Source organism: Desmodus rotundus, chromosome 1, assembly GCF_022682495.2.
Source record: "Desmodus rotundus isolate HL8 chromosome 1, HLdesRot8A.1, whole genome shotgun sequence".
In the NCBI taxonomy this organism is placed as follows: Eukaryota; Metazoa; Chordata; class Mammalia; order Chiroptera; family Phyllostomidae; genus Desmodus; species Desmodus rotundus.
The window spans coordinates 28,718,564-28,735,827 of NC_071387.1; the positions used below are offsets into that span (position 1 = coordinate 28,718,564).

The window sequence follows — 17,264 nt, forward strand, 5'->3', positions numbered from 1 at the left end:
CTGCCTGGTCAAGCTCCCACCGTCCCCGAAGTGGCCTTGGTTCTCTTCCAGTTTTGCAATACTGAAAACTAACTTCTGAATATTTCACCCCCTCTCTTATACCTCAAATAATGTTTCCTTTGCCTTGAAACCTGCCTTAATATTAAGCCTTTTGAAGTACTCACTGTATAAAGCAATCACTGTGTAAACAGATCATTTGAAAAACATAGAAAAGTGGCCATAAGCCTGTCACCTAGAGACAGCCAGTGTTAACATTGTTATGACCTCCCGCTTGCCTTTTATTTAAATGTATTTCCAGTCGGATAACAACACAAAATGCTTTACTTTCCTTTTGTCCTCAGTGTTATGGCCTGTAAAATATCCCTGTGTTATAAAAATCTCTTTATTGACATCTGCTTTTGATGAATATATTATTTTTATGTTCGTAAAAGTAAACCATGTTTACTATAGAAAATTTGGGGAAAAAACAGTAAACTAATCATCAGCCTGCTCACTTCTAATTCTATCATGCAGTCTGACCACTGTTAAGATTGCAAAGTGTTTCTTTGAGACTTTTCCTATATCTCCAATTTTTTATCAGGCAGAGGGGAAGGGAGAGAGAAACAGAGGGAGAGAAACATCAGTGCGTGGTTGCCACTTGCGCAACCCCTAGTGGGGACCTGGCCTGCAACCCAGGCTTGTGCCCTGATTGGGAATCAAGCTGGTGACCCTGTGGTTCACAGGTTGGTGCTCAGTCCATTGAGCTACACCAGCCAGGGTTTCCTTAGCATCGTTTTAAGTCATTAAGTATGTTCCCTAGTCTGAAGGCATCATGATTTATTTAACCATTCCCCAGATCCTTACGTTACTTTCCTTTCGAGGCCAAACAGTGCTAGGATGAACCTCCTGGCTCATAAAGCTTCGTCTGCATTTCAAACAATTTCTTTAGGGTGGGTTATCAGACGTCCAAATATTTGCAGTTCCGCATACTGTTAAGGGTTTCTGGGAAGGCTGTTGCAGCAAAATGCATCATTTTACTGCCACCTGCTTCTTTGGCTGCTGTTAACCCACAAGGAAGGCCTGTTCTCACCGACTCCCGCCGGAACTCAGCCCATAGCACCCGCCTGTCTGGCCTTTCCCAGTGCAGTGACCCCTGGGTGATTTCCCTTTTCTTTGTTCCGCAGAGCAAGAGGAGGCAGAGCTGCAGGAGTTCCTGTGCCCCGTGAAAACACCCCCTGGACTCGTGGGTGCAGATGCCGCCTTGCAGCCAGCCCCTGCCATGCCCCTGGCCCTTCAGAATATTTCCCTCAAGCACCTGGGGACTGAAATACAGTAAGTGCTACCGGGGCTGAGGGGCTGGCCAAGCGGCAAGCAGCCCCTTCTTCAGAGCTTGCTGTGACCGGGGCGGGGCGGCAGGGTGGGGGGGGGGTTCCCAGTAGGGAGATGGGCCTGGGGAGGGGCCAGGGGCTTTATTTTCAGTTCATCACGTCATTACGCTAAAATGTTACATTCAGTGTTCGACTTTAAAAGTAGTGTGTGTTCCTTGTAGGAAATCAGAAACGTCTCGAAAGGTACACATTTAACATTGTCCATAATCCTGTCACCCAAACAAGCATTCTTAGCCTTTGGTGGATCTCCTTCCTCCTCATTGTCTGTGCACATAACATCCACAGTTGAGATCCTGCTGAATGTACTGTGGTGATGGCTTCATAAGGGTCTACGTGGGTCAAACGCATCACGTTATTCCCTTTTAACATGTAACTTACCGTACATCCACCTTATCTCAGCCACTGTTTCATTTAATGTAATGTATTACATGTGCAGCTTCCCCTTAGCAGGTCTGTTTTTAAATAGTTTATAAGGAGATAGGGCGTCGGCCTGGGCGTCGGAGCCGAACCGCCTGGGTCCGTATCTTGGCTCCACCAGTCGTTGGCTGTGGTTTCCTCGGCAGGTGGTTTGACTTCTCTGTGCTGCACTCAAGTCGTTAGTAAATGTAAAATTCAGCAGCGCTTGCCTCGTAAGACCAGCACAGGGGTTAAATGGCCAGTGCATACAAACTGCTTTAGAACTGTGTTTGGCAGTGGGTAGGTACTTAATAAATACGTGGTGGGGCAAAAGTAGGTTCACAGTTCATATGAAAAATAATCCAATAATAAATAACACAGGAAAAAACTCTGCGTTTCACATACAACTGTAAACCTACGTTTGCCCCACCCTGCATTATCTGTTACATGGAAGCTTTGGGGACTTCAAACTATACCCAATAGTGGTCTTGTCCAGGTGCATATTCTCTGTGACGACTTCAGACTAACTGGACGTCTTAGAAAGCAGAAGACATTACCACTGGACTTGGATTTGGAACTCTTGGCTCTGTGTGCCTCTGGCATAGCATTCCCCTCTGTCAGCTTCAGTGGTGGAATTTGCTTGGGTAACTAGACGTGTAGTGATGCTCTTCCTAGGACAGAAGCAGGTTTCGGGGAAAAGATGATGAGTGCTCTTTAGGGCCTGGAGGTGGAACTACCCAACAGGCACTGGATGCAGGGAACTGGAACTCAGAGGTCAGAGACCTGAGCTAGAACAAGAGACTTGGGGAGTAGGGGGCATGGTTGAGCCCCCTAGTGTGAGTGGACAAGGACACTGCCCTGCTGGGGATCTTCCCTCAGGAGGTGCTGGAGGGAACTGGGTGCAGTGGGAGCCTGATGGGAGGTTTGAGGGGACCTGAGAAGTCCAGCCATCCAGCTAGCACACACTGTAACTGTATCCAGGGTGGTCTCACCAAGGTTAAGCCAGGTTCCTTGCCTGATGAAGACCACAGACACCAGGAGTGGAATATATAGCATGCAGAGACCAAGAAAGGAAGGAAGTTGCAGGGGTCAGTCAGTTGCCTCCCTCCTGAGACTTGCAATAGCCCGCAGAAAATGCAGGGCAACATTGCCTGTGTCCTGGGGAGAGCCGGGTAAGATCTGGGTTACCCTGGTCTCTGGCACCCCCTTGCCCTGGCTGGTCTCAGAGCTTCTGGCTGGGTCTGCCAGGAGCCCAGGTCATAGTCTGGGGAAGGGAGTAAGGGAGCTCCCAGAGCACTGTGCTGGGTGCTTTATAGCCTCATTGAGTTGTCTGGGCAACCCTGTAAAGTGGTATCATAACAGTTAGGTTCTAAGCCTGTGGAGTCAGATGTCCAGGTCTGATGCTCAGTCCTACCACTTACCAGCTCTGTGGCTTTGGTTACTTATCCTTTCTGAACCTCAGTTCTCCTCTCTGTACCATGGAGGTGATAATAGTACTTACTCCATTGGGCTGCGGTGAGGATTAAATGCCCTGAATGCATGTGTGAGGCCTAAACGGGTTGTATTGCTAGTGTGCAGCTTAGAGCCTGGCCCATGAAGGGCCTCATTGTTTGTCGTGAATATGTTCCTCACCCCCATTGCAGATGGGGGAACCCAGGCTCAGAGAGGATAAATGGCTTGCCCAAGGTTTTTTTTCCAGAACAAGCCCTTATGACCGCTACCTTCATGTGACCAGGCCTTTCGGACCTGGAGCTAAACCTCCCCAGGAAATGATCTATGAACTGCTCCAACCCAAGTCAGTAAAGTTAGGAAATGGAGATGCCTCTTCCGAGCACAGTGGTTTGGCCGAGTAGTAGCCACCTGGTCTGTGTCTGTAGTTGATGAGCTCCCCATCTGCAGAGGAAATGTGGGCGGGGCCTAGAAGGCCCTTTACTGCCCTGGGGTTGGGCTTCTATGCCTCCCACACCCCAGGGACGATGCTTATGAGCTCCTGGAAACGGTGGGGAGGCCGAAGTTCCTGGGCAAGGGGAAGTATGGGCAGCAATGACAGTCACCCCACCCAGCCAGTTCCTCCAGCTGTAGGGATATGTTCCTGCATCCTCTCCAAGTCATGTGACTTGTGGTTTGTGAGATACATTGTAATGGGCTCAGCACAGGCCCCTGCACAAAGGGATACTCAGTAAATAGTGCCCCTCGTGGCCATCATCATTCTTTTCAATACAACTACCACCCTGTATTTTTAGATGGGGCACAGAAGAACTGGGAAGGGGAAGTGACTAGCCCAAGGAGGCAGGGGCTCCTTAAAATAGGACATTAACGATAACAGAGTTAAAGGAGTCAGAGACCAGATTTCAAAGTCAAGTGTTGGAAGTGCTGAGTTCTCACTTTTTCTCTGGCCTTGATTTGACTGATTCATTTTTCCCTCCATCCGTCAGCTGTACTCTTCATTAACGTACAGCCTCATTCTTTTCTCATGCTGGACCCACTATACCCAAAAACTGGACTTTCTTTTAAAGATGTTTTACATTAAATAGTGATTCTTTGAAAAATACCAACAAAATTGACAAACCTTTTGCTAGACAGACCGAGAAAAGGTATAAGACTCAATTACTGAAGTCAAGAACACAAGCGGGATGATACTGCCAACCCTGTAGAAGTAATAAGGGTTGTAAGGGGACGCTGTGAGCAGTTACATGCCAGCGAGTTAGATAACGCGGATGCAATACACAAATTCCTGGGAAGGCACAAATTGCTAAAACTGACTTGAGAAGAAATGGGAAATCTGAGTAGACCTGTAACAGGTAAAGAGATTGAATTAGGAATCAAAAAACTACCCACAAAAATAAACAAAATAAAAACAACACCTAGGACCAGATAACTTCCCTGGTGAATTCTGGCAAACATTTAAAGAATAATTAATACCAATTCTTCACAAACTTTTCCCTTCAAAAGGGAGGGAACACTTCCCAATTCATTCTCTAAGGCCAGTATCACCCTGAATACCCAGAGCCTTCGCCTGGAATTTCCCTTTGTTAATTTTGCCAGCAGACGTGTTTTTTCTAACTCACCTCTTCACAACGGGTATGGATTTTCAGGGGTCCCAGCTTTATGTAAAATTTCAGCTTCAATCTGCACTTCATATGGGTCCTGACCTCGTTTTCTTTCCTCCCTTGCAACAAGGCCCTAGGTTTTCGGGATCAGTAGATGATCCCTGATCTCTCTCCTCTCTCTCTCTCTCTCTCTCTCTCTCTCTCTCTCTCTCTCTCACACACACACACACACACACACACACAAATTGTAACTATGTGTGGTGACGGGTGTTAACTAAACCATACGTATATATAAAATGTCGTAGACCTGAAGCAAATATGTTATTTGTCCTTGATATCTCAATGGAAGAACAAAACAGTTGATTCTTGAACAGACATACCGTATATCCTAGTCAACTCTCATGCCGATAATGCTGCAAACAAACCCTTCAGAATTCAATGTCATATAATAAGCATTTATTTTGCACCTGTCTGGGTTCAGCTGATAAAGGCTAGGTTCCCATGGTCGTGACTCTAAGCAGTCGGAAAGATCTAGTTCTAGTCCATGCATTTCTCATCTTCTACAGACCAGCAGCTACCTGAGGCATGTTCCTGAAGCCTATGTTTACATCACATCTGCTAACATACCTTTGGCCAAAGCAAGTCACATGGCCATGCCCAAAGTCACAAGGGGGAGGGGGAGGTACTCTGCTCCATGGAGATTAGGGGGGAGGAGAGAATACTGGCAGACCGTGTTTTGTTACACTTCACGCATTTTTTTACAAATTAAGGGTTTGTGGTAACTCTGCTTTGAGCAAGCCTAGCAGCACCAAATTTGCAGCAGGCTTGGCATTTTTTAGCAATAAGTTATTTTTTAAATTAAGGTAACTCCGAGGTCTGCCTGTTACTTGCTAAACAGTAATCTACACATTCATCTTCCTCTTGTGTTTCCACTTGAATGTCACCCCTTTTTTCCTGTATGATACCCAGGGATTTCTCTTCCTTTCCTGGGAATTCAGTGGAGTGTTTGCAAGAGATGTTTTGTATTTGTCTAGTACCCAGGTGTTCGGGGATGAGGGTTTTCAAGTAATTTGTCCCCATATTGCTGGCAGCACACACTGCACATTGGCGTGACGTAGCAAGGCCAAGGTGCCGTCACAGATCTGCAGTCTCGCCTCCTCTCGGACCACGCTGTTGCTGCCCGGAATGAATGACTTCCCCGTGCGGGGCTTTCTCACTGCGGACCGAGAGCACAGTGAACACACAGATGCATGCCACAAAGTATTAACCCTCTCTCAGTGGGCTGCATTCTCCCGAGTTCCACTCGTTTTAAAGGCCAGTCATGATACTAACCTGGTTTTACAGTCTGCCAATGGTTCATTGTAGTTTGAAAGACACTGACCTACTGAGCTCCTTTAATCATTTTCTCTTCCTTGTTATTAATTTTGGAATATGTCTACTTGTATATCTTTGCAAAGGGAAAATAAACTCTTTCATCTGACTCCTTATGAACTTATCCGTGGTCCCTGGTCCTCGGCCAGCCTTTGGTGCTACATAGTTCCTTCCTGCAAACCAAACATGTATCATTGAGCTTGCATCCTGGGCACCTGCAACCCCAGTGCAGGTGCCAGCAGGCATGCAGGTAGGTTATCGCCCAGTTCGTGGAGAAAAGACATCATTATTCATCCCAGACAAGGCCTTGGTCATGGGGTGTCCCCTTCATGAAGTGCAGGGAGCTCCTTGGAGCCTGCGGGGTGACCAGTGGAGGCTTCAGAGAGAACAGAGCAGAGCAGGGAAAGAAAGCAAGAGGATAAGGATCCCAGGGGATTTCAGAACTTCTCAGCAGAAGTAGGGAGCCACTGATGGTTTCTGAGCCAGGGAGTTACAAGACCAGATGAAGGTTTTAGGAAAGTCAGTTTGGCAAGTCCATTCAAAATTCATCCAACACCTGTGCAGAGGGCCCTCCATCTTTCAGGCACTGTTCTAGGCACCCAGAGTGCTCCAGTGAACAAAACAGACAGACACCCTGCCCTCGTGGAGCTTATGCCCCAGCAGCGGGGTTGGGGCAGGGCAGTGAAGCTTATATTGTTTATAAGCAATGTTGTGGGAGGTGATTAAATCCGATGAAATAATGGAAGAGAGAGGGGTGAGGGGGATCAGGAGCAGCTCGGGTGGGGTGTGTCATGCAGGGTGCCTGGGGTCTAGCAGACTGATCAGGCCATGACTGGGGGTAGGGATGTGGTCTGAGCTCCCGCAGTGACAGCGGGGAGGACAGGCGCAGAATCCGGGGGGAGAGCTCAGCCTCGCGCTCCTCTGCTTTCCTTCAGAAACACGATGTGCAACATCCGGGGCAACAGGCAGGCCCAAGGAACAGGCCACGGACCTCCAGGAGAAGATTCACCGCAGAGCAGGGAGCCTCAGAAGGAGGAGCCACCCCCAGCCCCTGACCCCAGCGCCCCAGGTGAGCCTCTGCCCCTGTCTGAACTGCCTTCAGAGGCCACGTGTGCTTTTGTATGTCATCTGTGGAACTCTCCGGGTCATCGCTCCTGGGCTTACGGGGCTAGTAGCAATGATTTCTTACTGTTGTTGCTGTTGCGTTGTCGTTGTTGTAATGAAATGCACACAGCGTGAGGTTTAACCGGTTTTCGGTGTACAGTTCAGGGGAACTAAGCACATTCATATTCTTCTGCAAACATCACCACCATCCACCTCCAGAACTCTTTCATCTTCTCAAACTGAAACTCTTAGCCATGGTTCTTGAAGTAATAAAGGGAAACCTCATTCACTGTCTTACTTTTTTTTTTAGTTTATAGGGCAAGGATATAGAAGTGCCATTCTGGGGTGATTAAAATCCGTCAGCTCTGCCCAATCCGCCCCAGCTATGACATAGCATGTTATTGTTTCTGTCACAAAATGTGACTAACCCACGCCATTGGGAGGAGGGTGGCTTTCTTGAAAGTAGCGTTGGTACCCTTAGAACATATTTTAACTTAGAGGCGGTTGGGAGAAAACTGGCTGAGGCAGCATTGTAGGGGCCTTCTTATAGCAGAGAGGTCCCCTGGGCCACGCAGAAGTGACCCGAGGTGAAGCAACCCTTGGAGCGCTGCCTGGGGAGGCCCCGCAGATCACAAACACAGTTCAGGAGATCAGTGCTGTATGGAATCAACAATAATGGTGAAACTAGCACTTCCGGATAGCAGCTACTTTGTGCCGGGGCTACTCTACGCACTTTGGGGGTGGTACCAGTTGTATTAGGATATAATTCACACACCATAAAATCCACCTATTTTAAGTATACCGCTCAGTGGCTTTCAGTATTTTCACAGAGTTATGATGCAACCATCATCATTATCAATTCTAGAACATTTGTAATAGCCCCCTGCGCGCCCCCCCCCGCAAAAGACCCATACCTCCCTCAGCCATCAGTCCTGATGTCCACCTCCCGCCAGCTCTAGGCAACCACTAACCTTCTTTCTGTCTCTGCAGATTTGCCTGTTCTAGATAGTTTATATAAATGGAATCATACAGTATATGGTCCTTTCTGACGGGCTTATTGCACCTAGGACCTTTTAAAGTTTCAACCACGTACACTAAGCACTTTACCTACATTAACCTGTTTACTTCCTTTAACAACGTGAGCGGTAGATACTGTGGTTGTTCTCATTTAGTGAATGAAGGAACTGAGGACAGGCAAGTGGAGTGACTGGCTCACGGTCGCACAGCCAGAGCTGGGATTCAGGCCGAGCACTGTGCCCCATATTGTGGCCTAAAGCCTCATTTTCTAAATCAGTGATTTTAGAACTATGTCTTTATTTCCATGGAACCTAGATGCCACACAAAATCTAATATACAAAGCATATAAAACCTGAGTTGAGTCAGGGGCAGGAGTCTGGGCTCCCCTTGGTCACCCACCCTCAGCCCCTCTGAGTCAGCACTCCCACGAAATCCTGGGGTGCTGGCTGAGAAACGCTGTCCTAGGTGTCGTTTTCTCCAGCAGCGAACGGAGCACAGCGCCCCCTGCCGTGCCTGCCCTCAGGGCTGGTGGACAGGAGTGTTTCGGAGGTCAGCAGGGCTGCAGGGCTGAGTCACCTGCAGTCCGACTCTCCCAGTGTCCTTGGCCAGAAAGACAAAGTCCTTGCATTCCACCGAGCTCTGCGGGCTGCTTTGTTCTCCGCTCCACCGGATTTCTTTTAGGTCTGGAACAAGACCATTCTGTTCTTCTACCCAGTTCAAGGAGTTTCTGGTTCCTGTCACCAGTTCACCTACTGGTGTCGGTTTTTTTGTTGTTGTTGTTTGAATTTACTTTTAGATAGAAGGGAAAGGAGGGAGAAAGAGAAGGAGAGAAACATCAATGTGAGAGAGAAACTTCAATTGGTTTTCTCTCATACACGCCCCGACCAGGGACTGAACCCATGGCCCAGGCATGTGCCCTGACCGGGAATTGAACCAGCGACCTTTCACTTTGCGGAATGATGCCCAGCCAAGTGAACCACACCGGTCAGGGCAGTTCTTTATCTGTTCAAGACTGGCCCTTAGCCTGGTCCCCAGAACAAAGATGCAGAGTCACTCGGCTTGTTTTCCAAACCCTACCTGTCCCCTCCCCTGGGGACCTATTCCACATCCTTATTTTTAACACCTTAGTTTGGGGATACTTCTTAAAATACGTATCTGGAGAAAGTAAATGAGTAATTAGGGTTAGAAAATTCAGATAAGACCCTTCAGAGTAGCTACGGGTAGACGGCAGATGTGGCTCTGAGCGTCTCAGCAGCCACAGCAAAGAGGCAGATGCAAGTGGTTAGATTGTTTCCGGCGTCCGTAAGATAAACACATGTTTTCTTGGAAGGAGAGAGCCTTTTCTGACACTGAGGGCCAAGGAGAAATTCTGTCTGTTTTGTCCAGCCCTGTACAGGCTGCATCAGCCTGATGTGTATGTGCCCCGTAAACACAATTCTCAAGGTCTCTTGTCCTTATAATCAGGCCGTTAAATGTTCCTGGTTGCAGACTGATGGCAGAGCCCTAAAGCAAAGACAGGGGACAGGGCAGGACAAGGTGGCCTGAGTGAGTGACTCTCGGATGTTCAATTTAAGAATGAAGTTGAGCACTGGTAGGCAAAGGTCTTCTGTAAAGAGCCAGATAGTGAATGCACGAGGCCTTGGGGGCCACGTGGTCTCCTCTGAAGTGCTTAGTTCTGCCCTTGAGGGGTGGAACTGGCACGGACAGTGCACAAACGGCAGGTGTGGCTGTGTCCCGGTGAAACCTTTACAAAGCAGGCTGTGGGCGGGAGTCTGCTATGGGCCATCGGTGGCTAACTCTGGCTCTAAAGGAGATTCTGAAAGGACTTTGCAGCTTGGAGGCAGTCAACTGTGGGAAATCCCCCTAACTCAGCTTATACTAAGAATCACATAAGAGTTGGAGCTACTCTCTGGGGCAAAAATGCAGAGTACAGATGTAGTCCATGTTCCTGTCAAGACGTGTCTGGGTACTTCGAAAGTTGCTCAGCGTAGAGGTGGCATCCTGACAAGATAAACAAGACATTCTTTCAGGGCCTATGACTGGGGGGGTGACCCCCTGGCCAACACAGCCCGTGCAGGTTGGGATCCACGAGCTGGGGACTGGCAGAGTTCAGAGGATGGGCTGAATGGCCGGGCCAGCACAGTGTAAATAATGTTTCTTTCCTCCAGCCCTATACGGCTGGGCTGCGTCAGCATCACCTAGGGGTGTTTTAGAAATGCAAATTCTCAAGCCTTGCCCCAACCCTATTGCATGAGGAGCTCAGGGAGTAGGGTCCCACAATCCGCATTTTATCAAGCCCTCTGCAGCAAGCTCAAGTTTGAGAACTGCCAAGGCACCTGATTGTAACCTGTGTTTCTCCTCTTGATCAGGGAAAGATCCAGCAGATTCTCTGAAGCCTCCACCCAAGCCCTCTCTGACTGCCAATCTCATTCAGAAAGCCAAGCGCCAGAACAGCACCTTCCCGCTCTTCGCTGAAGGACTCACACGGAACCGCACTGCCCAGGAGAAAGCCTTGGCCTTGGAGCAACAGGTTCTGATGCTTACCAAGGAGTTAAAGTCTCAGAAGGTGAGCTCTGGCCCCAGAGAGGCCCCAGGCTCCAGGAGACCCCTCAGGGTGTAGGCCAGTCTGTGGTCCTTAACAGCCAAACTGTGGGTGTTTGAAAATGCTGCCTGTTGATTGCTCAGGGACATGCTGTCACTCAAACTAGGTGACAGAAAGCCTCCAAGGGCAGGGTCTCTGGGACCTGTTTTAATAATTGCCTCTCAGACCCCTCCTGAGGAATATGCCCGGTCTGACCCCACACCCGATGAGGGTCAGTATTTGGGGCAGGGTGATCTGGACGCAGGGTTCTGGGAGGGGCCACTGAAGGAACCGGGGTGGGGAAGGGGATCTTTGACCTGGCTGCTGGTAACTGGGTGTAGATCCCTTAGAACCCGTCACAGGACAGAGAAAGCAGGCAGTTCTCACAGCCCTGAGGCTGTCAGGCCCAACAGGGGGACAATAATGGGGAGGAAGATTTGGGCTTAATAGAGAAGTTAATTGTAGCAGTTTAAAAAAAAGAATTACATGGGCATTGTAGAAAACTGATCAGGCACATACACAGACATGAAAGGCATTAAAAATCCTACATCCCAGAGGTAAATCGTGTTCACATCCAGGTTGGCCTCATGAAGCAGCAAGGGTCACGTGGCAAGGAGACAAAGGTGGCTTGCAGCGCTGGGCAGCGGACTCTCTTTAGCTAGAGCAGCTTGCCTGCTCCCTGGATCGGTAGGGCTTAAACCCCATACCCAAACCTGGACAGGAAAAGAAACCTAGAATGTAAATACTGCTTCTCCTTTCCCCGTATCTTCCCCTTCCTTCTAGGAAATATGGGCAGCCTCCCTTGACTTGGCCTGTCTTTCTAAGGCATTGTGAACTGTTTGGCTGTTAAGGACCATGGAGTAGAGGGGCCCCAGGAGACCAAGCTTTCATGTAGCTGGCCCCTGACTGCACTGCAGCCCTGGAGGGCGCACCGTGCTTCACTGAAAGAGGTTGAGATGAGCCAGGGCCATCAGCTTCCCAGCAGTCAGAGTGAGAATGTGAAGAGGAAGCTGCTAAAGCATTAAAGACTTGACTTTCTCACTGGCACACATTCCAGCCAGCCTCAGCCCTGTCCTCAAGCGGGTCTTGTGGTTTAGCTTGTGACCTGTGATGGGAGTGGATTTGCACACTCTATTGAGCTCCGTCTCGTGGGTAATTCAGAGCACAGGCCTTTAAACAAGGTGGTGTAGACCCCAGTTCTAGCCCTGAGCAAGTTTCTTAACCTCTACAGCCTCGGTTTCCTCCTCTGAATGGAGCTGTAACCATGTTTCCCGGAGAGGCCTGTGTCCAGATTCATGCAGCCTGGTGCCTGTATGGCCCTGAGCAGTTGCCCAGCACATTCAGACTTTATTTGCCCTTTTTGTTGATTCCTTCCTGCCTTAGAAGGAATGATGCCCCCCACCCCTTGAGGGGCTCTGAGAAGAACTCTCCTGGGGAGTTCTGGAAATACACGTGAGCCCACACGGGCCCCTAGGAACTGTGTGCTGGTGGGGCAGAGCAGTGATGGGTGGAGGTCAGGCTGCCACGCGGTGCCCCAGCCCTACCAACTCTGGGGTTTCACCTGCAGCCCAGATGCCAAAACCAAAGAGGGGAAGGAGAGAAGGAGACCGGCTCTTGGCCCAGAGAGGCAGAGGAGGCTGGCACCACCTCGGGCTGCCGAGCCCTGGGCACTCAGGAACGCTGCTCGGAGAGCAACTCTCCGTCTGACCCTCCGAGTCCAGCTGGGGGAACAGCCCCTGGACTTCCTGCGCCCCCATATCTAAGACGCCCCTCCCGGGTGCTTCTGTGGGAAGACACCCTGTTTCTACCAGAGGCTACAGGAGGACATGGGAGCGGGAGGTCTCGTTCTGGCTCAGCCAGCCAGGTGGTCCCTGCCAGTCGCTTTCATGATCCTACAAGAATTTGTGTCTCGGGCTCTGTTGGACTCCACGGAGGGCCCTGGTCTGCTCTCCAGGTTCAGGACCCTCACCACAGGCCGCCTCCTCCATGGTCTCACGGTACAGCCCAGGGCCAGACCTACCTGCTCTTCGGAAAAAATGGCACGAACTCTCTGTGTCTCCCTGGTGTCCCATTAAACCACAGGGCTACTCTGATACCCATTAAGTCATTTTCTGTCCCAGGCCCTGTGGTGCTGGCCCCACAAGAGATGTGGCCCCCAGGAGAGAGTACCAGATGCTGCTTGGCCTGGGGACGCAGGCGCTCAGAGTTGACAGAACCGCACCACCCTGCGGGCCGTCTGCTCTGGCAGATGGAAGGCTGTTGTTTGTGGGGACGTTCACCATCTGTTGGCTGCTGGGAATGAGGGACTCTTCCCCACCCGGCCCGGGGCCCCCTGGGGCCAGCGTAGTTCACTGAGGATTACTCGCGAAGACTTGTAATTTGTTCAGGAAACTCGGCGGGGAACGAAGTGCAGCCCGTTATTTCCCTAGAACCCGAGCCAGAGAGTTCAGAGTGCACCCCCGCCGCACACAGTACGGAGACTTCAGAGTGCACGCACGGGAAGTGGCTCCTTTTGTATTATTTTTTACCGCACAAAGGCAGCGTCAAAATGGCAGGTGTCACTCGTCCCGGTTTTGTTTTCAGTATGTCTGTAAGGTGTGCACGTGCGTTCTTGTGGCTGGCTCGTCTCACATAGTGCCCTCGAGCTTCACCCATGTGTGTGCAGTGTGTGGCAGGCTGTCCTTTCTTTTTAAGGATGAATAATATTCCCCTGTGAGTGCGCGTGCGCGCGCGCCGTGTTTTACCTGTTTACCGTCAGTAGACAACTGGGTTGTCCCCATCTCTGGGTACTGGGAGTAATGCTGCTATGGATGTGGCTTAGTCCCATTTCTAAAGAAACTGAAGGAACATTTCAATGCAAAATCCATTAACTGTGCATCATGGAAAAGTGAGGGATCCTGAATTAGGGGTTGGGAGCACTCTGTGACGGCATGTTTTTCCCCTCAGGGGCCCTGCCAGGTCCCTTTCTTCCTCTTCTTTCTCCTTTCTTGGGCTTCAGTCTCCCCATGTGAGAGCAAAGTGGCTGGGCCAGGTCACCCAGGGCCTTCCAGCCTCCAGGTTTTCTGAATCTGTGATTCATTCCTACTCCACCTTTCATGCTTCTTACTCTGGCTCCATCCCCACTCTCCCACCCCGTTCTTTTCTCCCTGTCTCACTGAGATGAGGGAGAGCCTTCTGAGCTGGTGTCTTGGTCTTGGATTTTGAGACCCAGATATGGGAAGGGGGAAGACAGCTGGATGTGATGATCTGGGCTTCAGAATTGACTCTCCCAAAGTCAGGGGAAATTCCCACCTCATTCTGAGCCTCAGGCAAGTCTGAATGTTGGTCGAGGTCCCTTATCTCACCAGGCAGTTAACCAGGTGGTCTCCAAACCCCAGCCAAACGGGAGAGTGGTCGGGTTTATCTGTTATCTTGGAGCCGCAGCAATGCTAATCTCTCTCAGCAGGGCCCTGGGAAGGGATTCTTCACAGTGTGGTGTGCAACCACCCTCCCCCACTCCCCGCAACCCCCCCCCTCCCCAGGACTGCCGCAGCTCCGTGCCCTCTGGGGCTTTGCCTGAGCTGTGGGTTCCCTTGTCTGGAAAGCCCTCCTAGCCCTGCCTCCCACCTGCTGCTTGGCCAGCTCTGGCCCTCCCCAGTCTTCAGTTTAAACTGATCTGTCTTTCTGTAGAAGGTGCTGATCTTCCCCCACTGCCACCCCAGGCAGAAGTCATTGCTCTGCTCAGAGCCCCCACAAACGCCCTTGCTTCCCTCTGTCAAAGGAAACCGCTGTATTACAGTGGTTCACCTTCATTCCCACCCGCCTTCCCCTTCGTGGTTTTCAAACTAGGGGGAACTATGACCAGTCCCTCCCGAGGCCCCAGCAGCTGGCCCAGGGATCAGCCCTGAGTGGATGCTTGAGAGAGGCTGGATGGAATAGAGAAGCAGAGAAGGAATAGTACCCAGATTTCAGAAGACGCATGCTAATTTGGTCTTGTCAATAACTTTTCACATAAAGTCATGATTTGGGGCTGTTCTCCAAATAGGATTGTTCTTGGCAAATAACCCTATCCCAGCTGATCCATTTGTTTAAATGCTTTGGCATAGACATAGTTAATGTGTTTCCAGGAAACCGGGTTTTTCCAGATGAGGCTGGCATGGAGCACAGCAAGGGCCTAAAGAGCCTCTCTACAAAGTTCGTGAGGTTCGAGGGGGTCCGCGTGGGTCCGCGTGGGGCTGGCAGCTAGGCTGCCTGGCTCTGATAATCTGATCCTGGCCCTGAATGAATCCTCACGCCTGCTTTGGGGTAGGACAGGTCCTGGGGAGGTTGGAGCCTCAAAGGCATCAAGAGCCAAGCAGACCTTGAGTTTCAGTGTGAATGAATCCCATGCTCCACCAAGGTGTAAACTGAGGCCTGTTGCTCTCTGGCGCTTATGTGCACCAGCCTTGCAGGCATCGCTTGGCGGGGAGGGGGCTGGGCAGAAATGGACGGACTGAGGCTCTCTGTGTGTGGCTTAGCATGAGGATTGCCAAAGCATTTCCTCTCTTGCTGTCTCAGCTCAATTGGTAGTGACTGCTTAGGTGCTAAATTCAGAAGGATTCTGAGGCCTCTACTAGGCCTCAGAAGGAAGGACTGTTGAGGTGACTTAGTAAGGCCTGCCATGGAGTGAAAGGCGGGAGAGCAAAGTGCGTGTGCCACGGCACCCCTGCTTTCATTACTGCCGGAACACAGGCTTTGGAGTCTGGGTGATCTGGGATTCAATTCCACTCTGCCCTGCTGGGCCTTACTTTGTTCATCTCTGAAATAGACAGGTGTTACTCAGGATACAGCCTCTAAGCACTGTGGCCTGAAACAACCTGGAAGTTTATTTCTCACACTCTCCTGGAAGAGTCCAGCAGTCCTGAGCTGGCGAGGCGGCTCCGCTGTCCTGCACACGCAGCGTGTGCACTGCCCCCGGTGTGACTGCTGCAGTCCTGCCTTCTCCCAGCCAGAAGGCCCGGCAGACCAGGGCAGCATGTGTGTGGAGGTTCCAAAGATACGACGCAGAAGCTGCCCCCATTGTGTCTTGTATGCGGTGTAGGGACAGTCGTCACTTGGCTGCACCCAGCTGTAAGCTTGGCTGGAAAATGTCATCTTGAGCTGGAGAACCAGGTGTCAAGGTAAGACTCTCGAACAGAAAGAGAGAATATGGGTGCTGAGATGAGATGACTCAGGGGGTTGCGCCGGTCACCTCTCAGGACTGTTAGGAGAACTGCTGAGAGCATGGGCCCCACCTCTGGCACCTAACAGGTCTTCCCCGAGTTCATGAGACGCTTCCGCCTCTCCACGCAGGAGCTGGTGAGGATCCTGCACAAGGCGCTGGAGGCCGCTCAGCAGGAGAAGAGGGTGACCAGCGCATACCTGGCAGCGGCCGAGGACAAGGACCGGCTGGAGCTGGTGCGGCACAAAGTGCGGCAGATTGCAGAGCTGGGCCGGCGGGTGGAGGCCCTGGAGCAGGAGCGGGACGGCCTGGCGCAGAAGGTGAGCCTGCGGGAGCAGGAAGTGCAGGAGCTGCAGCAACACATGCAGCTGCTCATGGACAAGAACGAGGCCAAGCAGCAGGTCATCTGCAAGCTGTCTGAGAAGGTCACCCAGGACTTCATGCATCCCCCGAGCAATCCCCTCGTGCCCCCAGATGCTGCCGATAGTGACTTCCTGAGCCAACAGGAGAAGATGGAGCACCTGAAGGTAGGAGCCCCTCCCTCCAGGCCCAGGGCCTCTGGGAAGGGCACTGCTGTCCACTCTAAGGGTTTCTAGGTACAGCAGCGGTAACCCTTAATCCGGGAGTGTTCATCGCGGACACAGAAGCTGGTGGAAGTATGGCTGCATACTTCCTAACTGTTCTTAACCAGAAGGCCCAGTGCAGTTTGACCGTTCCCTGGAGTCCTAGACTGAAAAGGGAAGGTTCTAGCTTACCAAATTAGAAGGAGCCCAAGATGGGTCAGCACTCCTGAGGGCTAGATCAGCTATACTCCTGGGGCCTGGCCTGGTCCGGTTCTTTAGGGGTCACTCTGATGCCCTGGGGAGACCCCTCGTTCCAGGCAGCCCTCCCCCAGGAGTCCCACACACGGCACAGATCACTGGCCGCAACCTGCTCGTAATCACGGCACTGGTCACTGCTCCTGTCCTCAGTGCTTACCTGCGTCGTTTCACTCGATCCTCGCACCAGCCCTCTGTCGTGGTCGCTTGCGTGCTCCCCACTTTACAGAGGGCGGTGCTGAGGCTGAGAACGTGAAGATGCTTGCCCAGCGTCGTGGGCTGAGGAAGGGGGGAGCTGGAATTGGGCTGGAGCACACATCTCTGACTAGTCTGTCTGCTCTGCTGCCTTCCAGCTTCTTCGCCTCTCCTGGCTACTGCTGC

At 51.2% G+C, this 17,264-nt stretch overlaps 1 protein-coding gene across 2 annotated transcripts in view; it reads left to right on the plus strand.

Moving 5' to 3' along the window:
• TBC1D2 (TBC1 domain family member 2) overlaps positions 1-17,264 on the plus strand; it is a 46,552-nt gene that overhangs the window by 8,736 nt on the left and 20,552 nt on the right. For both annotated transcript variants that reach the window (XM_024560182.3, XM_045195143.2), the window contains 4 exons: positions 1,164-1,311; positions 7,120-7,253; positions 10,675-10,871; positions 16,197-16,592. In XM_024560182.3, the coding sequence (XP_024415950.2) occupies positions 1,164-1,311; positions 7,120-7,253; positions 10,675-10,871; positions 16,197-16,592 (875 nt within the window). The remainder of the gene's footprint in view (positions 1-1,163; positions 1,312-7,119; positions 7,254-10,674; positions 10,872-16,196; positions 16,593-17,264) is intronic.